The sequence below is a fragment of the Paramormyrops kingsleyae genome, chromosome 16 (genome assembly GCF_048594095.1).
Source record: "Paramormyrops kingsleyae isolate MSU_618 chromosome 16, PKINGS_0.4, whole genome shotgun sequence".
Lineage (NCBI taxonomy): Eukaryota > Metazoa > Chordata > Actinopteri > Osteoglossiformes > Mormyridae > Paramormyrops > Paramormyrops kingsleyae.
The window spans coordinates 28,041,626-28,066,917 of NC_132812.1; the positions used below are offsets into that span (position 1 = coordinate 28,041,626).

Here is a 25,292-nt window from a genome sequence, read left to right on the forward strand (position 1 = left end):
CTCAGAGGAGAAAGTCCGTCTCCGATTGTCTGCGTGTTATAAAGCCTCGAAGCGATGCCCATCGAAACTAAGCGCCGAAATCAGAGGCTTTTCTTTGCGAAGTGACCGACAGCGCGTGCGTCGCTTAAATCGTCCGAAAACTTGAGCTGAAGCTGCAGAAAACACGCAGAAAAGTTTAACCTTCTTGCGTCCTGCACGACACTTGCAGCTCGGTCTGCGGCTGGCCACGGGGCTGTCCGAGCCCCTTTCCCGGGAATGCGGCTCTTTAAAAGTCCGCAAACGCGAGATCGGCTCCCTTGGCCGAGTCCGGACGGCGCGATAGCCGCTTGCTGCGGGACTGAGAGTCGCACGTCGCTGTCAGAACCCCGCGTACATCTCCCGGAGTGCCACCGAAGCGGCATGGCGGATTACCTCTCCTCTCCTGTCCCCTCGGTCGCTGCGGCTGCTCGATGCTAGAAAGCGGCGCAGCCCCTTTTCCTGGGTCCGCCTGCAGCCGTGGCAGAAGCTGCGCGGAGCGGCATGTCGGAGAGGAGCCCGGCCCAGCGGCTTTTAAAGGAGGCGGGTGACTGCCAGCTTCCTCTGGAGATGACAGAATGCCATCAGGCAGCCTTTTCCCAAAGCTCCCAGAGCCAAACCCTGTCAGCGCTACTCGGATTTATCACCGTCACGGCAACAATTAGATTCAAACTGGTTTTGCCCCGAAGTAATTTTTCCTCTTTCCTTCTTAGAAACATACCCAGATGTTGCCAACTTGTTGACAAAATTGAAGAAGTCACAGTTCAACAGAAATGTTGTGAAAATCAAAGCTATATATCAGTCGCATGTCCATCCAGCTTATTTAATGAATTACCATAATTAATTGAGAACTCGGGGAAAGACACTTTGAAGCATAAGGTGAGGTTAGGAGATGGAGAACTTCGCAGATCTTCGCTGATGACAGAAATGGCAAGAAACTTATCAAAAAGTGATTGTGCAAGAGTTTGTGCTTCTGGACGGCACTGTAGGAGAATAGGCATGTAAAGATAACAGGAACCACTGCACGCATTCTTCTGAGATAATCAGAGGTCTGTGTTCAGCATCCATGCATGTTTCCTCCCTGACCAGCAATGATTACACTGAATCGGCAGAATGCTGGGCAGGCCAATTTCTGCATTTCAAAATAATTGCAAAAACAAAAAAAACAATAAGAAAACGCACATAAGTAAGGATGAGTGTCATCCGAAAGCAGTAAGGATGAGTGTCATCCGAAAAGGAGTGAAATAAACGAGTGAATGAAATAAAGGGAGCGTTTGTGTGAGACTGAACGGCGTGGCTCACGCTGCATTCCTCGGCTGCCTGCTTGTTTATTTGTTCTCTGTTTTTTTTTCCCAACCATAACAACAGCCAAAGCTGACAAGGCAATAATCCATCTAATATACAAGCCGAGGCACAATTCTGGAGGCCTCCTTTTCCAGAACAGAGCACTGGCCGCTCAGAGCCAAAGGTCACGCCCCCGGGGAGACGTAAGGAAACGAGAGCAGCGTAAACGAGAGCAATTAATTTCAGATCTGGCCAGGAGACTGCAGCCCCCCCCCCCCCCCAATGCCGCTTTGTCCAGAATACAGCAAAAGGCACCGACCAGCAGCGTAGGGTGACACGGAGACGGGTATGACCTGAACATCAGTGACGTCGACCTTCGTTCTGTGTCCAAACAGTTACCGTGGGTTCAGGCTAATGCTCCAAGCCTGGACATGTGTTATGTCACTTTTGTGCTTCCTGTGTGCTTGAGCGCAGTCCTTCAACGCACTGACACGCACTGCACCCACACACAGTGCTGTGCAAAAGTCTGGCGCAGTCAAAGAAAATGATGTTTCAATGATCTCTGTGTTGTTGTAAAACTATGATATTTTGTGTGCCAGCTCAGCTATTTCAAAACTTCTCCTAAAGTCACCCCCCAGTATTTGCAGCACTCGTGCAATACTCCAATGTATCTTATGACTCCCTACCACTCTTTGTTTGGCTAATCAGTACCTCATTGAGTTATTTAAACTAATTAATTGAACTGGTGGTGAAATTTAAGTAATTCCATGTTTTTTTAATGGCTGAGGTGCCCCTGAGGAGAGGTTTGAGAACCAAAGTGTTGTTCAGCCAGCCATCCAACAAGACATCAGTAATATTTTATATATATCTTTGTTTGTTTTTATTTTGTTCATGTTAATTTTCATATAATCAAATGTTGTGTTTTTTTCTGAGCACACATACTTACCATCCAGATAAATAGCTTTTTTTTTTTTTTTTTTTTACTTTAAGACTGTTACTGCACATTACACACGGCGACGGGCCACTTTCTAAGAGCAGGACACCAAGGGTGTCTACTATACAGTAGGTGCTGTGTAAAGTTTAGTTAATTCAAAGTAAATTATCTTTATGTTGCATCGTGTTAAATTACCCTGACACAGAGTGTTAAGACGGGTGTGAACAAACAAGAAATATAGATGTTTCAATTAAGGAGCTGCATCTGAAAAGCCAGGCCTGTCCCGGGCCCCCCAAAAGCACCCCCCCCCCCTCCCCGGGAGTGTGAGGGCCCAGTTCCATCCCAGTCAACATTCTCAGCCTATTTCAAACAAAACAGTGGTTCTCTGACCCCCCCGACGCAAATGCCCTGCCAGCCCCTGTGAGATGCAGGGAAACAAGAGCCATGCGTCGAGAAGAACCGGCTGCAGAAATGTAATTTATAACAAAAACCACCTTAAAATGGATTTTATCGTCCCCATGAGCATATACTGCCTGCTCCGAGGGTTATGGAATGAATAAGAAGCATCATGGTCAGCTTTACTCCCGAAAGAGTAAACCTAGTTTAACCTATATAGTGTCAGGTTTGAATCAACTCAAGTGTGTCTGATCCCAGCACCATAACATTAGAATGTTTTATGTCCCTCGCTGTCATGGGTGGAATTCCTGCTGACTGAATGTAAACGTGATGATGAGCCTTTGAAAACCCCACTGTTAGCATGTGTCCAGTGCAGAAAGGCATGTAAGTCACCGAGTCAAAAAAAATTAAAATAAAATTTTATATATATATATATATATATATATATATAACAAATAAATAAAAGGGCAGTTTTGCTTGGACGGTGAGCGTGGAGTCAGGCTTCTTTCATCGGGAGCAGAAACCTCAATCTCGTCCCAGCTGGTAGGAAAAGCACAGCGTCGAAATGCACCAAAAAAAACAGCAGCGCGCAATCCTGCCGTCTCAATGCTGCTATTACGGTCAGCAGGAGCGCCTCAGAGGCGGACGGCGGCCCCAGAGCTCCCGGGGAAAAAGGCAGGAAAAAGAAGAGGGACATGGATTCCCGGACGGAGACTTACCCCAGCAGCATGAGGACGTCGTGGGGCCTGACGGAGCGACCATCTCGCTTACCGTAGTTTCCCATAAGCCATAAACATGAAGTTCTTCAAGCGATAAATAGCTCCTGAATGCTCTGTGAAGCCCAGGTCCCCTCCAGGCCTCTCCTTTCTGTACAGATCTATATAAGCCAGCTGTATATCGAAGCCAGACAGCGGTCACATGACTACCAGCAAGGGGACCCTGCAACAGTTTAAATATAACCTGCGTGCAGCTTTATTACTCATAAAACCACGCTTTGGGCCAGATGCCACTCGATATTTAAATCTTCTCCATAAAACACCGTTTAAAAGGCTGCAGAGGAGCCCTCGGGGGTGTAATGCCGGGTGAGGGAAGGCAGCGAGGCAGCGGCTGGGTGATTAACGCGCTTAACGGCACACAGCGCTCACGCCCGGCCTCTTGGCGACGCTCTCGCCGCCTCGGGAGTCAAGGCGCTTCTTGCGCACAGAGACCCCGTGAATGAGAGGTCTGTTCGGCCGGGCCGCGGCAGGGCAGCGGAGCCCCCGCAGCATCGGCCCTTTCATGGCGTCGCCGAGATATGGAAACGGCGTCAACAATGGGGGGTGCGGGGGGGGGGGGGAGGGGGATAGGGGGTTTGCTGACAGCGTGCCTCTGCGACCGCCATGGAAACAAACAAACTTCCGTCGCGAGAGAACAAAAACAGGCCTGTGCTGTGGGATCGCCGACGACCGCAGACACACGCCGCATAACCGCGTGCCGATCCCGCCAGGCAAGGGCGTTTAAAACGTACCTCATAACAAATCATCAACGTTATTAAATAAACTGAAAAGAAAGTAATACAACCGCCTTGTGTGCGCCCTGGTGAACACTGAGCGGCTTTAGGAAGAGGGGAGGGGAGGGGTGTGTTTTCTGCGGAAACAGGGCTGGAACAGAAAAGGCATTTCAAGGTATGCAAGAAACCCACCCCTCCCTAACCGAACCCTAACCCTAACCCTCATCTGACCAAACCTCATACCTCAAGTAACAGAAATCCCATAAACAATCTAAGTAATGCACTTAAAAAAACTGTGAGGAGATTAACCAACAACTAATACAAGCTAGATGTTGGAATTTCTGGACTGAAAATGAACAATAATGACATTCCAATGTGGTCTAAGCTTTATATCTATGACTGTGTATCTATGTTTATTTAATGAATAGTTTTTGTATGACTTATGAAGGCAGAGAAGCTAAATTGTTTTAACAAACTCTTTTATAAGTTCTCCTTCAGAATTACTGCCCCAATATCAGGTGTGATGTAAGATCTTGTGCTTACAGTCATCTCCATGAAAACATCATCGCAAGTTGTGTGAATGTTGGGCTCTGCTTGCTTCGTTCCAGAGATCCCTCTTTCCACTTGAGATTCCCAGGAGATAGCGGAGCATCTGTACATTTCTGACCCCTTGCCTCATTTAGTTTGTGGAACAGAAAACATTTGAAAGCTTCGCCCACGTTTCAAAGACAGAGTGGAATGTGGGGTAATTATGGGTGTCATCGACGGTCCCAGCAGGCATGGAGGAATGTCCCTATTAACAGCAGAAATCCAGGCTGGCCGGAACTGGGATCAGTGCCCTGAGACCAGCGGTCCGAGAACAAGGGAGGAAAATTAAGGAAACACTAAAATGAGGGAAATATTCATCAGGCCAGTCAGAGTAATTAGATTAACCGGCTAGCGTTTTTGGTGGAAACATTACTGTACATCTAGATAAGAGGAGAATTAAACAATTTCATCCAGCAAAATGTTAGTGATTCCATAACAACGTAATTATACAGAGACAGGAGATAAACATACAGCTGTCTGGAGCCTGCAGCAATCAGACAGTTACGCCCAAAACTGCCTTTGTGCAGTTTATCAAGGACAATGAGAAATCAGAAAATCCATGGCCTGGATACACCTCTCATATTCTCTGTCTAAACGTCTGTCACCACGAGAATTTTTAACTGTTCTAAATTAATGATAAATAGATTGACTACTCAGTGCTGTCCAGGGAGAAAAAAAAACAGCTGAGAAACTAGCATGTCACTCAAATCCAGAAAATCTGCAGGGTTAAACTGGATCTGCTTTGTCAGTCTGAAACGTGAGAGGCGTTGCTCTCTGACCAGGAGCGGTCAGCACTACGGATTCTAACGTTCCCCAGAACGAGAAAATAAGAAAACGTTTCATAACATTCCTGAGCCTGAAGAGATTTTGGCTCGTAGATTCGGTTTCCAAATAACGACTTTAATAGTGACTCAGGTTGGGTGTGAAGAGGAACAGAGAGCGATTTGATGCTCTGGAGGTACCTGCTCTCTGCTGGACTACCCAGCAACTGTCACTGCACATTTCACCTCAACAAAGACAGCCTGTTTCAGAAGTGACTGAAACATCATTAAATAACATAAAGCAGCACGCTTTCCGTAGAGGCCGAGTTAATCTCTAACGTGAGGCTGAGCCAGACAGGGTTTGTCATGTCATAGTCTGTCATAGGCTCATGGTCGGTCTTAATCTCTAAACCATCCTGAGCTGTATTTATTAGTCTGGATAATCCGATGGTGGTCACCTCCTCCCTAGCTATAGATCGGTAACCAAGACGAAATGGTTTTTTTTTTTTAATGCTTTAGGCAGAATCCTGGCAAGAAAAAATGAAATGCTTAGGATGCATGCATATTCTTGCAGCAGCTTAAACTCAACACAGCTGCTAGCTGCGTGTCCCCAGAAACCACGGGGCCCACACTGTAAAATGAGTCTGGGGGCCACCTCTCATCGATCGGCATGTTGTGGATGATGAGTCCTTGTTCTTCCCACTCATGAAAATTTGCTCCTTTAAGGGAAGTCTCTATCATAGGCTGACGCCGACTCAGAAAATGGTTGGGGGGGGGGGGGGGGGGGGGGTGGGCGGGATCAGGAACCGCCGCACAGGTGTCCAACTCCGACCTCCCTGGCCCCCGGGCCCCCAGCCCCTGTGCAGATTCTCAGTTTGAGCCCGAGATAAAAGCGGGTCGAGTACCGCGCCGAAGTGACCTGTCAACGTTTCCATACGGTGCCATGGCTAGGCACCCTGCCAGCCGCCTCCCCATGACAAACCCAAATTCCGCCTCCCCCCCCCCCAAGAGGGGGTACGAGGAGTGCCCCTCCTCACCTCCTCACCCCTGCCTTTAGAGAGCCAGTACAAAAGGAACTGGGCCATAATACGAGAGCAGCCCCTGAGAGGGGACCATGAATGGTCCGGGGTTATTATGCCGAAGCTGGGGGGGCCGGGGGGGGGGGGGGGCTGGTTCCAGGCTGCGGCTTGTGCCACTGGCAGCTAAGCTGAAGAGGATGCATTTTAATAAGATTAGTGTTGGGGGTGGGGAAGGAGGACTGTTTGGCTATCGTTTACATGAGGGGGACAAGGACTGAGGCGGCCAAGGGGACAGAGGAACACAGAGTGGCCCGGGGTGGGGGTTCTCCTTCCGGGACGCCTTTTTCCGTGTCAGATTGGCGGACAGGTCCTGATTCTCTATGAGGTCACTATGTCAAGTTCCAATTAATGCATACAGGAGGCTATAACTGCCAGTAACATAAGCAAAAGTAAGTAAGTTCCGACTCGGCACTCGTTTTTTATTATAGCATTTCTGCTATTGTTCCACATTCAGGCATGGCACGTTCCGGAGGAACATTTCTCAGTAATGTGGCCCCGATTCCACAGGGCAGGTCACTGAAAGCAGGGCGGACACTCCCCAGTAAGGAGGGGGGGGGGGGGGCGGGGCACTGCATCAGTGCATAATGACCTAGGAGCGACTGAAAAAGGTACAAATAAAGCACACCAGTACCTGGAAGGTCACACTCATGGTTGGGGAAGTTCTTAGCCTCTAGGGGGAATGGAGGAGGATCAGGAGAAACAGATGAGGCACTACACAAATTACCTGCTAGAACAAAAAAATACAGCAAAATTACATATGGTATGCGATCATTTTTAAAGGAACTTTATTAATTATATACAAAAAAATTACAATGTTCGTTAATACTGAAGCAAAGACTGTCCAAATTTATGTAGGTCACGCACATGTCAGGTAAGAATGCAAGTGATCCTGTTTCAGCCATGATTGACTTGGAAATGCTTTGAGTCAAGAAACGATTCCAGGCCATTAAAACCACCAAAAGCAAATCCTGACACGGAGATTTTATCTCACAAATTTTATTATACTGAGGGCAGACACTATACTTTATTGTTCTGGCAAGCAAGCAACATGTAAGCAGCACTTTGAAGGGTCGTGATATTTATGTTCTGTTGTATTATTAGATATAGTGGGATGCAATGGTGACACCTACAGGCTGTTGTAGGCACTACAACGACTGTAGGCCTTACGTAATGCAACAATTACAAGGAAAATGAGACAAGCAAAGGCATGCAAACTGCATTTTTTCTGAATGCAGCTTTACTATTATTTGTTGCCACACGTCCACGGTTCTTCCTGTTGTGTCATAGACCTTGGTCCTGACACCCACACAGCTTTCATGAGACTTCAAGCGCTGATGCCTGTCAAGCAGAAGATGGAGAAGGATGACAGATGGAGACTCACCTGTCTTTGTCTCGTCTTGCGCGCTCCCATGGGAAAGTGGCCGGACCCCCTCTTCAGCGCCACCAGACACGGTGTCCCCCCCTTTGAAGTCCTGCTTTCTTGGATCCCTGGTCCTCTTTCAGTCATCTGAGAGGAGCTCTTGTTTTGCACCAGCAGGCTGAGAAGTGATGGGACTGAGCCGACACTGTGGTGACTGAGCTCCCCTCTACTGGGATCATGAAAGGCGCCCATCCAGTAGAGCTCCACGGAATCTCTGTTCTTCCTGCATAACCGGGGAGACAATCAGTGATAGTCAGTGTTTGATCTTTAATCCCATGACAAGACACGGAAATCCTCATCGCTATAGGCCGAATAACTCAAAAAGCAGAGTAATCTCAGAGCTTTAATTGTTCTAACTGGATATGGAAAAGTAGAGATGAAGTTTCTGTATTTATTATATTTGATTTGCTTTTGATCTAATGTCGTTTTCCTTATAAATTGATCACACATTGCAATATTTGACCTGGGCTCCTGAAATATCTAAATAAATAAAGCTGTTAAGGTTTGGGCTAAGGAAATACACAAATACACTTCATCATTCAGATGAAGAAGACACAGTACCCATCAGCTATGGTGAGACACATGCTTTATACAGCTAGGGAATAAATTAAGAGACCACGACAAAATTCACTAATTTCCTGATTTATGGATGTGCACCTATGTAATATATAGATTTTTTTGCAAACTCCAGCCTGGCTCATCCCTGCTTCTCACTGATGAAGGGCTTCTTCTTCCTGGCTTTATGGGTCTCTAAGGGCTTCTAGGAGCCCTTGCAGTCCTAACTGTCCTAACAGTACATTTCACACCACTTAATGTTTCCCATTCTTTTTCACTGTCACTTGAAGTCATCCTCTGATTTATGAGGCTTGAAGGTCATCTCTGGCATTACAAAGTCACTTCTGCCCTCTACCTGGCTGGTTTTTGGTCGTTCCCAGCTTCTCCCGCTTCACTTTGTTCTTTGTGTCCTGCTGTCTTAGAAACTTTGAGCCTGGAAGCAGCCTGCCTCACAGTGTAGCCTTCTGTCAGCAGAGCCAGGATTAAACCTCAATTTAAAAATGTTGATTTTAAAAAAAACTATACTGTATAGCTGTCTCTTAATTTTTTCCTGAGCTGTATATGTTTATATTGAAATAATTATAAAATAATAATAACAACAACAACAACAACAAATTAATTTTTGTATAGCGCATTATCACAACATTACATTGTCCCAAAGCGCTTTACAGCATCCCCACCCAAAGCCCCCAGTGAGTAAGCCATAGGTGACAGTGGCAAGGAAAAACTCCCTAGAAGGAAGAAACCTTGGGAGGGACCAGACTCAAAGGGGGAGCCCATCCTCCAGGGGCCGGCAGGGAGAGTCAAATAATAATAACAATAATAATAATAGGGACATTTAAGGAAGTGTACCTGAGGTACCTGAGAAATCCCTGTTTTTTTGCCTCATGGCTTTCACAGGGAAATCAGGAACAACATGTCTAACAGCTTGCTCTAAAACACCATTTTTCAATCTGACAGTTATCCCATACATATCTCTACGTCCTACCAAACACAGACAGGCACCAATATGAACACACTAAAACAAAGTATCACCAAATGCAGTTCGGCAAATGCAGTTAGCCATGCATCCAATGCAGGGTCATTAACCATTTCAAGAAGCAGAAGGCAGGGAACGCCCTGACCGAGGTGCCAGTCATTCGCAGGTCACGCTCAACCCCAGCCGGCAAGTCAGAGGCACCGATTCAGCGAGACCTGTCCTCACTGTTGTTGAAAGGAAAAAACAAAAACATACAAACTCCACACAGAGAGAGCTCAGGCAGGAACCTAATGCACCAACCAGGAAGTGTGAGGCTTCAATGCTACCCATCCAGTAACTGTGTCACCTGTTGTTGACCTCCGACCGACAGACAGACAGACAGATACATAGATACTTTATAAATCCCTTTAGCAGAATTAAAAATAAATGATTTACAATAAGTAAGTATGGTGGCTGGCTCCTTGTTCTTGGTTATTCTCTGCCTACAGATCCCCACGACCCTGCAAGCAAAAGCAGCTATGGATAATGGATGGACGGATGGATGGATGGATGGATGGATGCAACAGGAATCATTTCTCCTACAGAAAGCAAGGGAAAGAGAGAGAAGAAAACCATCTCAAGTCTTTACTTTCATCTGAAATAATTTTGACTCGTATTTGATGACCATAACGGCTATGCATACAGAGAATATAACTCAATGTATGCACAGTATGAATAAACAGTATTATTATACACAGTAGTATTTAATACACTTAACAGACAGGAATCGGGGCAGGAAACAAACCCATAGTCCTGAAGGTTTACAGTGTTGGTGTGAGGCCACCAGACCACTGTGCTGCCAGGAGAAATAGGTTTCTGACATTATTTATTTAGCAATAATTTTGCCAACTTCACCAAGACCACAAGAGGAAAAGTATCTTCATAACTGCTGGAGCACAGATCTTATTTCTCATATCAGAACCCAGAGCGCCCCCTTCAGCCACCAATGCAACATTACAAATACAACTATAATAACTAGGTTATATATATTCTCACTGATGAAGGGCTTCTTCTTCCTGGCTTTATGGGTCTCTAAGGGCTTCTAGGAGCCCTAGCAGTCCTAACTGTCCTAACAGTACATTTCACACCACTTAATGTTTCCCATTCTTTTTCACGGACACTTGAAGTCATCCTTGGAGGGCGGTCAATGTGTTCATTTTTTAAAATCCATAACTTGTTACACTGCCACGTGTTAATTCTGATACCCAAATGTGAGAATAGTAAAAAAAAAATAATAATACAGAGCTGTATTACTGGCAAGCTAGATGGAAAAAAGAAATTGGAAAAAAACTATATTTAATGCATTTCCAAAGCATCCTAATGTGTACTTTAAAAAAATGAAGATGCCAGAAATTTGGATAGCTAGATGACTGATAGGGATTGGCTATGGACTGACTGGGTAAATTTTTATGGAAATTAATAAGTGATGACTTCTTATAATTTATTATTGTAAGGTGTGATGGGTTTTGGTTTATTTCAATATGCTAAAAAGTTACACTGTAAACTGTGGGCTAGTGAAAATTTTCCTGGGCTAGTCATTTTTTTAACTGAACTAGCCCAGTTGGCTAATAATAATAAATTAAGTTCATCTATCATAATGCCAGAAACCAGATCTAGCAACAGGCAGAGCAGGCAGTAATCTAGAGCCCCCAGATTTCCTGTGTTGTGAAGGAACCTGAAAAAACAGAGCCAGCCATGCTTAACATACTTAAACGTACTCTCATATAAAAAAGTGCATATAAATATTTAACACATATAAAATAAAGGAATATAATGACACTACTGATTTGATATTAAAACTCATTCAAAAATTAATTTTCAAATTTATTCTCAAAAAAGTCCATGCCAGTAATCATTCCAATTTAACGGTAACATTTTTCCGTTTCAACTAGATTATCAAATGCATTGAGCAAAGCGGTGCAAATTATTTGAAAAGTCATCTACATAAATCATTTAGTTTGTCATTTTCTTCAAAAGCCTTTGCATGCAAATGTTGTACCTCATGGAAACTAACGTCACAAAAAAGTACAAAAAAAGACTGAAAATAGCCAATGATGTTTCAGACCGGGTCGATCACTAATGAGACAGTTGTTAAGGAAGTTACGTCAGGTCCAAACAATGTTCGGGAGTCTCTTCATTTCCCGTTAGTTACTTCCGGTATTTTTGTACCAGAATAAAAGTCAATAAAGACCTGTGAGAATGTGCTTTTTCTTAGTTTCAAAAAACGGAACCTTTATAATTATAAAATCCTTTGTCCCGAACCTTAAGAAGTGTTTGTCCATGATGCTCCCCGTTTCCTAAGAATGGCTACAGGCTCACCATGGCCCTGTACTATAGCCTACTGCTGGATGCATTTTAAAATAAAGATGTTATGACCTTGTGGAGTGTCTCATGACATAGGTGGCCGGGAACCAACTTTCTAACGCCATTCATCTTAGTTTAAGTCAAACTTAACTAACCGTATAGGCCAGGCTCTGCAAGAATCATTATTTTACCATTTACTGATGTCTGAGGAAAATTGTTTTATTTATATAGCACCTTTCTAGAACAAAAGTCCTCAAGTGCTTCACAAGAATCACAAGAGATAAAACAAGAATATTCAAAGAATGTCTGTCTGTACATAAAAGTTTTTAAATGCCGTTTAAAAGAGTCCACACTATTGACTGATCCACAGTACAAACACCAGCTGAGTATGCATCCAGAGTAACTCAAATCAGATATTTACAGCCGTTTTCATTGCCCACTCAGCATCGGTATTTATATTCCGCACAAGGAGCCTTTTAAACCGCGGCTTACCCGAAAATGATGTCTGTCAGTTTGTGTGTGGTGCGGCAGTATATAGCGAGTATGACTGCTATTTTGAAGACTTAAGCGGCACCTACTCGCTGTTTCCGGTTACGGCGACGGGTGTCACTCCGCGGTATAATCATGAATGGCGCCGGTCTGCGACGGTGAAGGCAAGCCTGGTCCTCCGCAGCGGGGTGGAAGGACAGCTATGCGCGGTGTTTGTGGCGCCCGGGCCCCGGCTGCGCGCACTCCAGCACGATGGCGCCGAGGCTGAGTCTTTGCCGGGGATTGCTGGTCTCCTTACGGCCGCTGTGCGCGCTGTCCCTGCTGGTCCTACTTGTACACTGTCACATATGCAAGCACGCCGTCCCGCGTCCGTCGGAGGTTAGGACTTGAGATCGCGGGGTCCGAGGGTGGCGGCACGTGTAACCAAAAGCTCTCTCTGATGTGTGCATTCGCTGGTTATGCTGTAAATCTCTGTGTGTTGTGTCGACTGCAGCGCACGGCAGAATTGATCAGTGTAGTAATGACTTTCTTATTTTAGGTCTTACCGGGTGATCTGTCTTAATGCAATATCTCTTCGTCTGTAGCAAAGTAATATATGTACGGTGGTTATCTCATACAAGTTCGCAGAAGTGATTGTGCCTATTTAATGTCATTTTCACAGGTTGTTCACCAAGTGTACTTGAAGCCTGGAAGGATAACCAAGAGAAGTATTGATCAGCAGTTAGTAATTAAGATCGTCTATGATGACAGTGTGGAAGAGTAAGTGCCTGTTGTCATACATCTTTGGTCCCCCAGATCTCTTTGCCAGAAGTCAGACTTATTATTTGTTTTTTTTAGGCTGGGTCTAGAGAAGAGGAGGCTCGTTAAGGTATGAGAACGTGTGTGGGGAAAAAATCTCACTTTCATGGTTCCAGAATCCAGGCTCCAAGACACATGGAAATCTCACTTTTGGTTGGACTCTTAGATCAGATCCCATCTCTCATCCCTAGATGCAACTGTGAATGCAAACCTGACTGAATGTCAGATCCCTTGCTCATGGTTTTTACTCTGTATTTTGACAGGATAAACTGTTTCCCCAAGCCATTGACTATCTACAGAAGGTGTTTCAAGTGCGCAGGAGAGCTGGACCAGTGCTTCTCAGCAGGTCATCCTACTTTCCTTAGTTTGTTGACAGTTACAGCTCTGTGTTTCCATTGGGCGTTGAGAAACGTCCCTGTGAAGATTCTCAGTCATCCAGGTGAAACTGTCTGGTGGGTTGATTCATGGCAACTGGACTTCTCTCTTGTAAGGTAGAAACGTTTCACTGCTCATCCAAGCAGCTTCTTCAGTCTGAGGAAGGTTGTAAGTGTCCACATATTTATACTCCCTGGTAGTTTCACTTCGCACCGGCCCTGAGTAGGCTGGCTCGTTGAGTGAAACTAAAGGGGGGGGGGCAGTTGTGGGTAGATGTAACCATCACACCTTTAGTAGACCCTCCTACCCCCATAGAGTGGATCATTACGAGTGGGTCCACCTGGTGGAGGTGTGAGTTGGGTCTGATTTTTCTGGGAAAGATGTTGAGAAATGTCCCTCTAAAGCTCTCCCTGTGCTCTTCTCTGAAGACAATGCTCAACCAATCAGTACCTGCGGAAGAAGGATGACCCTCACCGCTACTGCCAGGGGTCATGTGCCGAGAGAACGAGGTGTGGACCCGTCATCGTTCCTGAGCATCATTTACAGGTCAGCTTCCACCTTGGCCCCTCCCTTTCACTGTGACTTTTCTGGAAGGTACATGGCCTGCATCTCTACATTTTTAAGCAAGACCTCAGAAAGCTAACTGAGCGCTGAAGGGCTGCGACAGCCTTCCAGGAAGCTGATACTTCCGGATGATTCAGACGTGTTTCTGATGTACTTACTTGGTCGTATAATTTCAGATTGTTTGGTGACATAGGAAGATGTTTTTGTTGGTATTATTAGAAGTTAGCCAACCAATGGGGATTTCATGCTAATTAACACCTGCTTGATACAGATGCAAATCTGTAAGATTACATAAATGAATTATCCAAAAGTAGCATTATGACAATGTCCGTCCATCCATCCATCCATCCATCCTCTAGCCATTTGTCCTGGGCAGGGACAGGTGAGTGCTTTCCCATAATCTTAGACAGTCTCGTTAAGTGTTTATTTAGGGCCTCTTCCAGATTACATCAGTGTGCAGGTCGTTACAACATCCATACTGTTCTCTGCAATGTACCTGATACTTTAAGTTATTAATGGACAGAGAATTACAAAATTTACATAAAGTATTTTAGAAAATCTGCTGTAGCATTCGGAGATGCATGGACATGTATTATGTCTGAATGTGTCTGTGTATTTGACCTGAGAATGAAACGTTTATGGTAATGATGCTAATGACCTTAGCCTGAAGCAGGGCTATGCAGCTCGCGGTCCTCAGGGTCCGAGCACCGCTGACTTTCCTGTCTTCCTTCACCCGTGAGCACGTCTCCGCTGTCTTTTGTCTGTCTCGTCTGTTAGAAAGATAAATGGTCTTGATGATCTGTTACTCAGAGAGCAATTTTTCAATTTACTTATTCATTCATTCTGAGTAATTTTAAAATGTTTTGTAATTATAAAATAATTAAAACCTACTTTTATTAAATAGTTAAATTAATGATTATTAATGATGAGCAGTTGAACAAGTGAGTTTGACTAATGTGAAATTAAATGAATTGGTACTCATTTCTATTTAGGACATACATTAAGATAATGAGATGTATTTCACTGTAACACGTTCCCCGTGAAAGGACTTAGCTACTCTTCACATAAGCATTCGGAAACACTGCAGTGAAGCGTATTTAACTATGCTCTGTGACACCCCATGTGTTGTGTCTGGGCTGGACTCGTGGACTCGTGTTCTTCCTGCGCGGTTAAAGGTCCTTCTTTGGTACAGATATGCTGAGAGTGCGTGTCCTCCGCAGCAATGCAAGGTGTGCAGCGAGAGCGGCAAGCAGTGCGGCTCAGTGGGGCCCCCCGATGGCGAGGGTGTGGAAGGGGCTGACTTCGTGCTCTACGTCAGCGGGCTCACCACAGAGCGCTGCGGGCAAGAGAACATCGTCGCCTACGCCGCCTACTGCCAACTGGAATCCGAGCTTGACAGGTAGGGGGTGGAGGGCGTCGGGTGAGGGAGGGTGTCACTCTGGAACAAGGCAGGGATGCAGTGAATATTGCCAGGATTACAGTGTGGGTGCTTCTGAAAGGTCTATCACTGGTTTCTTGCTATAGATGATCTTGATGTCACGTCATGATTCACGAAGTAAATGGAGGTTCATTCAATCTCATAATTATTACCGTGAAGTCGGCGTTTGAGATCTGGCGCCCTTTTGCTCACCTGTGGCTCCGCCCCTTGCGCCCGTAGGCCCGTTGCTGGGTATGCCAACCTGTGCCCGGCCATGATTCCTGTGCATCCTCAGGAGTTCGCTGCCATGCTCTCCACCGTGAAGCATGAGATCATCCACGCCCTGGTACTCGCTGTCTTAATTCCTACTGTTCTACTTGGCCGCATCAGTATTCAGAAATTCTCCACTGTGGGGCGCTCTAACCGGTCGATGTGACGCCCTGCTCAGGGATTCTCCGCGGGCCTCTTCGCGTTTTACCACGACGATAACGGGAAACCTCTGACCCAGCGATACGCGAGCGGCTTGCCGCCCTTCAGCGAGAGGTGAGGGTTGCCGTTGCTCAGAATGCCCTTCCAGGCTCCGCACAGCTTCTTCAGGATCTCTGCCTGCCCCCCCATCCCTTGCAGCTTGGGCCTGTACCAGTGGAGCGACAAGGTCGTGCAGAAAGCCAGGCGGTTGTGGGACGTCCGTGGGAACAACACTGTGTCACGCGAGGTCCATCTTCTGGTCACCCCGAGAGTGGTGGTAAGAGTTAGAGACGTCTCGAGAGGCTTCAGGGGATATTGGTTCATTGTCCTGTGTCTCCTTGCGTGTGCATGCATGTCCCCTTTTGCGCATGTATATATTGCATATACGGGTAGGGCTATTGCGATCACGTCGCAATATAATCGCGATTATATGGCGCATGCGCAATAATCACCAGAGCTTTTAGATGATGGATGAAACATTTGTCCTACAATTTTGTAAGCAGATTAGTGTCCCTAAAACATTAATGAGATGTGTATTGTGATGCATCAGACTTTAAACTGCCAGAAGTATCACCACACCAGCGACGTTTTTTTTACATTGTTAACCACATATCTCCTCTTTTGTGGCTGTTGTGCTGCCCCTTTCTTCGCTTCCACGATTTAGTGCCCGCTCACGGGACACTTGTGCTTTCAGAGGGAGGCCAGGAGTCATTTTCACTGTCCCTTCCTGGAGGGCATGGAGCTGGAGAATCAAGGGGGCCTGGGGACCGAGCTCAACCACTGGGAGAAGAGACTGCTGGAGGTATGTGCGGAGCCCCCACCCCCTGACCGAGGGGCCTAAGAAGGCGACTGACCCGCAAACACAGTCTGCCCTGATTACGTGGTCCAGGAGAAACATCTGAGGCTTCCTTCTAGCCTCAGATCCTGGCTTCATTATCCAACTTTCTGTCATGAAATGAGGATGCTTCAGTCTTCAAATGTGCCTCTTAAAGTAGGTGTACGTTGTTAGCCTCTGGATTAATATATTCGATTAATCGATTGTTAATGCCACGATATCATATTATCAGCTCAATTGACAAATATCACTTCATATACCCGAACCATGACAATACACAAAAAAAACTCTCACACAAAGCAGTCCAAAGACACACCTTAATAGTGAGTAAAGACCAATACACTACTGTACATTTAATGTAGTTTATAACACCTTTGTGTTGTTTTTTTGTTGTTAAAACACAAAGATGGGATGTTTTTTGTCCAGATATTTTTTGTGCTTTTGAGACCTGTATATTTTTAAAAAACATATTCTATTATAAAAATGGAAAACTAAACAGTTATTGTTAAATCTTTTTGAATTCAAATAAATTCCACTAAAATCAATATTTCACTGTACTGAAAATATGTGTTGCTGAATCAAATCATATCACATGTCAAGTATTGCCAGATATGGAATTTCTGCTTTGCAAAATGGAATTTGAATGATATTGTCGCAAAAGTCACCATCGACCTGAGTATAGGAGACAGTCTGGCCAGAAGCTGGTTTCAGATGTTCTGCGGGCGGCGTGTTTAGAATCGCTGTGAGCCTCAGCACCTTCTGTCCTGCTCTCTTCCAGAACGAGGCAATGACAGGATCCCACGCACAGAATCGCGTGTTTTCCAGAATTACTCTGGCGATAATGGAGGACACTGGGTGAGCGAGGAAAAGGAGAATGTGCCGTCACACATACAGCACTGTGCTAAAGTCTTAGGAAATTTTGTTTAAAGTTATTTATCTGGGTAATAAGTGTATGTTTTCTCAGAAATAAAGAAAATGTTTTTAATATGGATATTTTGGATGGTAACTGTAGAACCTGGGGTGACTTGAGAGCTTTTGAAATGGCTATTCTGACACACTTCTACAGGCATGAAGTCGTAATTTTACACCAACATATCCGTAACTTGAACATGATTTCCATTGGCTGCCTATGACTTTTGCACAGTTCTGTACTGGGGTTTAGTTCCAGTCATAATAACTCTAAATAGTCCTTTATATGCTTGGAATGTGAGGAATCCCATCATTTAAAAATAAATATACGTGTATAAATGTTGCCAACTGCCTTGCATCTGGTTAAAGAATGGATGGATGGATGGATGGATGGATGGATGGATGGATGGAAGTTGCCAATCAAAATCATGTCTCTGGGGTGCTGAGGTCACTGTTGTCACCCATGTGAAAACGGGCTGTGCCTTTCTCCTCCCAGGTGGTACCGAGCCAATTACAGCCTGGCAGAGAGGCTGGACTGGGGGCGGGGCATGGGCTGTGACTTTGTAACAAAGAGCTGCAAGTTCTGGATTGACCAGCAGAGGCAGAAGTGAGTCGTGCAGTGAGAGCCGGTGCTCCCCTCTGAACTTTGCTTGAGTTTATACCTGGGATCTAGCATAGAACTGAATCACTCATATAGTGCTTGAGGTGGAGGTTTCCATGGAATCAAAGTGGTTCTGCAGCATGGTTACCTGAATGGTAATTGGAGCGTTTGCCTGCAGTGTTTTCACTAGTTACAGATGTACAGCGTTCGTTACGCTAATTAAGTGGTGTTGAGACTGACAGCCGCATCCCCCCCCCCCTTCTCCCCGGGCCAGGAGGCAGGCCCCCACTCCGTACTGTGACAGGGTGAGGAGCACGCCCCTGCAGCTCACCTGCCGTCAGGACCAGCGGGCCGTCGCCGTTTGCAACCTGCAGAAGTACGAGCACCAGCTCCCCCCGGAGTACCAGGTGTGCACCTGCAGTACAGGGGCCAGCGCAGTGACTGGGGGGGGTGGGTGACTGAGGGGCAGAGCTCATATGGCTGGGTTCCCAACCTCAGAGAGCAAGATGTGGTCTTACCTGCTCAGCATACTGAGATCATGGACCTCACCGGGAAATGCAGTTTGGGATGGATGGATGGATGGATGGACAGACAAAATACTGAGGCCTCCTGGCCGTTCTCTCTGACTGGCTCCCAGTAAATGGCTTTTACCCGCCGTGTCCCTGCAGTACTTCGACCTCATCCCCGGCGTGCCCTCAGAGGACCTGCCCCGCTATGGAGGCGCGGTGGAGATCGCCGATTACTGCCCCTTCCGGCAGGAGTTCAGCTGGCACCTCAGTGGGCAGTACCAGCGCAGCTCCGACTGCCGGGTCCTGGAGAACCAGCCCGGTAAGATTTCCCAGCCGAACCGTGTGGCTGCTTGTGCATCTCTCCCCCAGCTTAGCGCAGATCCCCCCTCCCTACTCCCATCTGTTTTTTTACCCTGACTTTCCCACCCCATCCCCCACAGTGTCTTGGGCGAACTACGCCGCTGAGGAGTATGGCCCCGATTCCGTGTGCCTGTCCCAGAGGTCGGCATTCGTCATGGAGCAGTGCAGCCGGCGCCTAACCTACCCCGACTGGGGCAGCGGCTGCTACAAGGTGAGGCAGCGGGGAGCGGAGCCTCGAGTCCGAGCTGAGGCAGCCCTCATGGCCTCCCTGTCATCACACTGCCAGTCTGTAGGTTCTAAGTGGTGCTGTGTGGCTCTCAGGGCTAAGATCCATGATCGGAAGGTCGCTGGTTCAAATCCCATGGTCAGTAGAGTGATTTCACCGTAGGACCTGTGACCCTTAAACGAAAATGGCCCCCGGAACTAGCTGACCCAGTTTTCTCTATTATACGTCACTCAAGGTATAAGCCCCGTCCAGTCTTACAAGTCGATTACATGAGGTGACAGTCTGTGAGGCCGGTCCCACCGTCTGAGATTACAGTCTGCATGGCGTCCACTAGAAGGACAGGGGAAAAGACACCTCAGCCGACAGACTTACAGCACTTGCGGGTCAGGATGATTCCAGGACGGCGAAGGTGTTTCCTGGTAGCAGGCGAGGCCAGAGCGCCCAAGCCGCACTGTGGCTGAATGACAGAGACGCTTCAGGAATCTGACTCCATCTTTTACGTGTGTTTACCCCCATCCTCGTGCAGAGTCTCCCTCTGGAGAACACCTTTAACTAGACCTTTCTCCTTGTGTCCACCCCCCCCCCCCCAGACCTCCTGCTCTCTCCTGGGACTCGCCGTGTGGGTCCAGGGTACTCCGTTCCACTGTGTCCGAACAGGTCAGCTGCTGAATGTCAGTGTACGCGGTAGCGAATGGGTCCACACCGGGGTGCTGGTCTGCCCCCCCTGCTCCGACTTCTGCACCTCCTGCCCGCTCCCACACGAGCTCCCGCCTCTCAACACCTCCCGCAGCGTCCCCATCGGTAAGCTCCGCCCCCGCACACGGCGCTACCCCGGCCGAGCCGTGGTACTTTTGGGCTGTCCGTACACTGAAGTACCCTTCCACCCCTAGATCCCTGTTCCAGTTCTCCCAGCTTGGTCATCACCCTGTGGCTGCTTCTGCTCAAGCTCATCCCCCTGTTTTCTGGATTCCTCCTGTGCGTGTGGATCTGAGTCCGTGATTTGGGGGGGGGGGGGGTGTTTAAAAGCCAGCCCACCGTGAGAGGAAACGCAAAGCCATGACACAACCTTTTGTACACAGAGGATAAGTGCCAGTACATGTGCAGACAAAACAAGAAGCCATACCTCAGGAGGGCAGCAGGGGGCGCTAAAGAGTTTGGTGCTGTACGTCACCCATTTTTATTTTTTTTTATCGTTAGATGAGCATTTTGCATGCTTGTGGGGTCCTTTATAAGGAGGAGGCCTGCTGAAGAACAAATGTGATATTTATACATATGAGCTGTAGTCATGTGATGTGGTTCTGTTAGTGAGAAATGAAAATGCTTGATGTATAAGGAAATATTTAATTTATTGAACCAGGATTATATGCTTTAGAAATATATTTTATAGCAGAAGGCATTGCTTTTTAAGCTTGGGAAAATTAAGCCTGTAGTTTCCATATAAAATGTATAATTTAACTTGTTTCTCTTATTTAACAAATCAGGAAAAAAAATCTTAAGTAGCATTAAGCCTTTTGTTTTGGCAAAACCTCGTATGCCATGTCTGTTTTTTACAGGAGAAGTAAATATTAATTTACTAGCAGTGTAATATAACTTTGAAACCCTTAACACTGGCTTTAAAAATGTTCAGGTAGCTCTGCAGGGGATACTGCTTGCTTTGAGGACAAGATGGCTGCCCTGTCAGCTTTAATTCATGTCTCAGTAGAGGCTTTGCGTGTTTGCATTTGTTGTGAGCTGATGCTGGCTAAGGCAGAGCGCCCCGGTCTCGGTCCTGCTGACAGAAGTTGTTCTCCACAGTTGAAGTCTTAGTCATGCTTGATTGAAGGATGGTGTAAATTGAAGGATGGATAACATTTGTAAGGTGTATTTGTTTTGCATCACTTTGCAGCTAAAGGTATTCCACAAATAATACCTGTTTAGTTAAATGACAGAAAATCTCTAAAGGATTTTAAAAGTGGGGATAATGGAGATATTTGTTTCTCGTTTGCTCTGTAGCTTCTGGATAAAACTGTTCCTTGCCCAACACTTACATTTTGAATGTGTATCTAGTAATTTGGAAAAGTGTTACAAGTGTTTCATTATCAAAACTGGGAACATATTCTGAGTAACAGTCATAGTTGTGACTGAGGAAGGAAACATCTGCTTGTTTTCCATTTTCACAGTTTCCAGCACAGTCGCGCTGAACGTGTCTATTCTGCTCATTTTGAAATGCAGAGTGTTCTCGTTTAGTAAACCAGAGCACGTTTTTGAGACTCATGCCTACTCCTGGAATTACTGGTCTGTAGTACCAGCAAGGCTTTAGATAATAAGACATTATGCACAGTGTGTGCACAGAGACAGATGTTCCAGTAGCAACATCAAATGGTATTCTGTGTATTTGACAATGCAGAAGAAATGTGATTAATATCAGCATTGTACTGTATTTACTGTCATTTTAGAATTTCTAATGTATTTCTCAAAGTCTGTGTTGAAAAATATAAATCCTTTTCCATGAGGGGTGGGGGTCATTAACACTGTTACTACACACTGATTCCAAGCTTTGATTTACAGTCATGATGCTGCAGTTTATTTTCTCTCAATTGCAGGCTAAGGCAGACCAGGTGAATTTATTTAATTCCTCCAGGGAGGGGTGTTGATCAGTGATGTAGGTCTACTGGCTGATTTTCTGTGATCCACCGTAATCAGTGATCTAACTGTTTGAGTGTAGGTGACCCCCATCTAATGGAAATACCTGTCCACAAGTAAACTAATGTCAATAGGTCACCAGTAACTTAAAATCAGTAGCCTATGTTGTGAGGGATTACAATGTGCCTTACTCTTCTGTTTCCTGACACACATCTGATATATTTTGAAGTATTTACATGAATAATGACTTTTGCCCATAGAAGAATTTTAACTCAGGCCAGAGGATAGCAGGAGTGCCAAGGAACTGTCCAAATTTACAAAATGTGTAATTTATCAGGGTATGACAAGGAAAAAAATGAAAGTGCTTCATTTTCTCAAGTGTTGCGTTCCCATTGTGTTAAACTTGCTAATCGAAGGATCCGTTTTTGCAGCAGAAGCAGTAGACGATTATTGGCACGTAGATTCTCCCCAGCTGTACCAAAAGCTGTCAGAAATGCCTTACAATGTCAGACCGACCCTTTGATGTGCATTTTCTAAACATGAACCCAATTTACAAAGGTTTTATTGTCGGTCATTTCAGAATTTAAATTAGTTGTCCTTACATTATTATTATATCTGCTGTTATGCCCTCTGTCCTGTAGTCAGTTACAGACTGACTGCCGTGGTTTTACCCTGAAAGAGGTGGGTTTAATGAATAACCTGTAGTTCTCATATGTCACTTCTGATGTAGCCAGACGTTAAATCTTTCAACCTCTTTCAGACCTCCTGGTAGCAAGCTTGCCCTCAATATAAAGACCAATGGGCAACACAATTAAATCATCATAGTTCATTTATTTTTATTGTGTTAGATACCAGTGAATGTCTTCTCAACTGATTTACTTGCATTGGAATTTTCCCAGAAATCCATAACAAAAGAATTCTGTGAAACTAATCAGTAGTAAAATGGATATCAAGTGTGATCATGTCTGTGCAGTTTAGTTCTAGGTGTGTTGGGTGGTGTTCTTGACTGACTGTATATCTCTGGAAAGAAAAATTGAGACCACTCTATATTTTTATACAAATCTGCAATTTTAAATCCTGGCTCTGCTGGCAGAAGGCTACACCGCGAGACAGGCGGCTTCCAGGCTCAGAGTTTCTAAGACAGCAGGACACAAGGCCAAAGTGAAGCGGGAGACACTGGCAATGACCAAACACCAGCCTGGTAGAGAGACTGTCAACTTATCCTGCAGTGCCTCAAATCGGAGGATAACCTCAGGTGACCTTCAAAAAGAGTGGGAAACATTAAGTGGTATGAGGTGCACTGCTAGGACAGTTAAGGCTCCTAGAAGCAAGGAGAGGCAGGGAAGAGCCAGGCTGGAGTTTGCAAATAAATGTGTATTTTACACTGACGCATACCCCTTCAATTGAGAAATGAGTGAAACTGACCATTTCCTGTGGTCGCAATATTTTCCAGAGCTGTACACAAATGACCTGTGACACTGTTTTCTTTTCAAAGCAACAGCTGTTATGTTCTGTTGCTAAAATTACTCTCCCGTCGGCGATGGTTTGCAGCAGGGACTGTTAAGTGGGATTCGAGATCATAAATGTCAAAGGCTGAATGGGACTTAGGAAGGAGAGAAGATCCTCAACCAGAGTGCCTCTATGTACCATTCCTACAGCGGTAAAGGACACCACGCAAGCATGTTTTTAAATGTGACTGTCAGCAACGAATGACCCTCACGCTGTACTTTTACTCCAAGAAACAGCAGCCCTGTCTCCTCTAACTTAAAAGGCATCAGTAAATGACACAATAATCTACTGTAGCACTGAACAAACCAGCACTTTTTATATGTGCTAATGTAACATGCTTAAGACTGTGCTGTTGAATCGCAAAAATTGTTCTTGCTTTAGTTTCATACTAAGCTTTCATAATGTAGCAGAATTCCCTTCAACAAAATACATGAGAAAGATAGAAGCTGATCGCAATTAGTATTTTATTTGTGGCTGCTGCATATTTTTAAAGCTTTTAGCCGGCCATATGGATAAGTAATGCATTATATGTACCTTCTCATCATTTAAACTGGGCCTTCTATGCTTTTCCAAGACATCTGAAGGGCTTCTGCGGAGGAAGAATCTCTCATAGCAATTTTCCTGTACAGAAATTACATCTGCTATTTTGTTTTAATAATTCAAAAGACCAAAGCACGAAAAAGACTAAAAAAAATTCTTTTTCATTTTTTGTGCTTATTGTTCCTGGATATTCAGTTCAACACATCTTTCATGAAGAACACAATACGAATGTGAATGTTATGCTTTCTCCGACATGGTTTAAGGCCATGTGTGTGATCAGATGTTTGATTACTTTATAGACATTTTGGTCTATTTAGAAAGGCAGTTGTAACATGGCTTATAATTCCGATGTATGTTTAAATGTATATTTAAATTGCTGTTATCACAGATTCAGAATTTTTGTTAGTATTGATCTTTTTGCGATTCAAGGGATCCATCTTATTTCGCTAATGTGAAATGTCCTTAAATGTATTTATGCAGTACATTTTATGCCGTTTAAAACCCCGGAGCAGCCCGTCCCAGTTACGAAAAGCCTTTGTATACTGAAATCAGCGCAGAGGCATTAACTTTACTGTACAGTATTTTTCTTAACCGTGATCTTATTTTCAGCTAAGGCCAGGTTACGTTGTAAAATACGAGGAAGCCATTCTTTTCGAAAGCAACCAATCAAATTACATTGGCGTTTTACAGCCTGAGAATTTAGTTTCATGTCTCAAGTAATGAATGTATTAAACCGAGTCCGGAGTTGTTTGATTTACTTAGGTACTTTATTCGCTTTTATTAAAAGCAAACTATTGTAACCTGTATACTTGTTTTTTTCCCCCCCCTTTTTCCATGTGTCGTTTATTTTTATAGCGTTCATAACGTCGATCAAGTTGCGTACAACTGCGTAGATTCTAGTCTATTGCGAAAAGCCATTCATATGCTAAACAAAGGAGTCGTAAGGTACCGATAATGCGCGCCGGTAAATAACCCCGTAGTCGCTAAAGGAGGTTTAAAGCTCGCGCCAAAACTGACGTTGAACCGGATTGGTCCAGAGGTCACCAACTGACCCGAAGTTACAGTCCCGCACTGCGACCTATCCGCGCATTGTACGGGTTTACGTTACAGCTTAAAAAAAAAAAAAACATTCCATATGATCATTCCATGTTATATTTTAGACAACACACTTACAATTGCTAACCAAAACGAGTTGAATTTAAGATCAGGAAAAAACGATATTTAGTT

General features: G+C 45.2%; 2 protein-coding genes and 1 long non-coding RNA gene across 6 annotated transcripts in view; 1 reads left to right on the top strand and 2 right to left on the bottom strand.

Annotated features, from left to right (window-relative positions):
* LOC111857178 (nck-associated protein 5) overlaps positions 1–887 on the bottom strand; it is a 119,271-nt gene extending 118,384 nt beyond the window's left edge. For 3 of the 4 annotated variants that reach the window (XM_023837744.2, XM_023837742.2, XM_023837741.2), the window contains exon 1: positions 412–689. The gene's annotated coding sequence lies outside the window, so the exon portion shown is untranslated. Of the gene's footprint in view, positions 1–411; positions 690–736 lie in introns of those variants that run through there. The other variant, XM_023837743.2, reaches the window with a different exon arrangement.
* A 6,504-nt stretch (positions 888–7,391) lies between these two features.
* Positions 7,392–12,383, bottom strand: LOC140578669 (uncharacterized). Its single transcript, XR_011982938.1, has 3 exons — positions 12,336–12,383; positions 9,936–10,078; positions 7,392–8,189 (listed from the first exon to the last, which is right to left on the bottom strand). It is a non-coding gene; the product is annotated as an uncharacterized lncRNA (long non-coding RNA).
* A 62-nt stretch (positions 12,384–12,445) lies between these two features.
* On the top strand, positions 12,446–24,869 carry lmln (leishmanolysin-like (metallopeptidase M8 family)). The gene is made up of 17 exons (XM_023837805.2): positions 12,446–12,710; positions 12,994–13,091; positions 13,170–13,200; positions 13,394–13,476; positions 13,934–14,051; positions 15,290–15,468; positions 15,727–15,832; positions 15,935–16,029; positions 16,114–16,231; positions 16,649–16,756; positions 17,568–17,644; positions 18,195–18,305; positions 18,574–18,706; positions 18,968–19,127; positions 19,249–19,379; positions 19,985–20,195; positions 20,285–24,869. Exons 1-17 carry the CDS (start codon positions 12,585–12,587, stop codon positions 20,383–20,385), a joined length of 1,986 nt encoding a protein of 661 aa, XP_023693573.1. The 5' UTR covers positions 12,446–12,584; the 3' UTR covers positions 20,386–24,869.
* The last annotated feature ends 423 nt before the right edge of the window (positions 24,870–25,292 follow it).

Excerpts from the sequence above, each read along its gene's own strand:
- lmln (XM_023837805.2), top strand. The coding sequence starts at position 12,585 with ATGGCGCCGAGGCTGAGTCTTTGCCGGGGATTGCTGGTCTCCTTACGG. Across the intron at positions 16,030-16,113 it reads TTGCCGCCCTTCAGCGAGAG|CTTGGGCCTGTACCAGTGGA; the intron begins GTGAGGGTTGCC and ends CATCCCTTGCAG. Across the intron at positions 18,707-18,967 it reads AGCTCCCCCCGGAGTACCAG|TACTTCGACCTCATCCCCGG; the intron begins GTGTGCACCTGC and ends GTGTCCCTGCAG.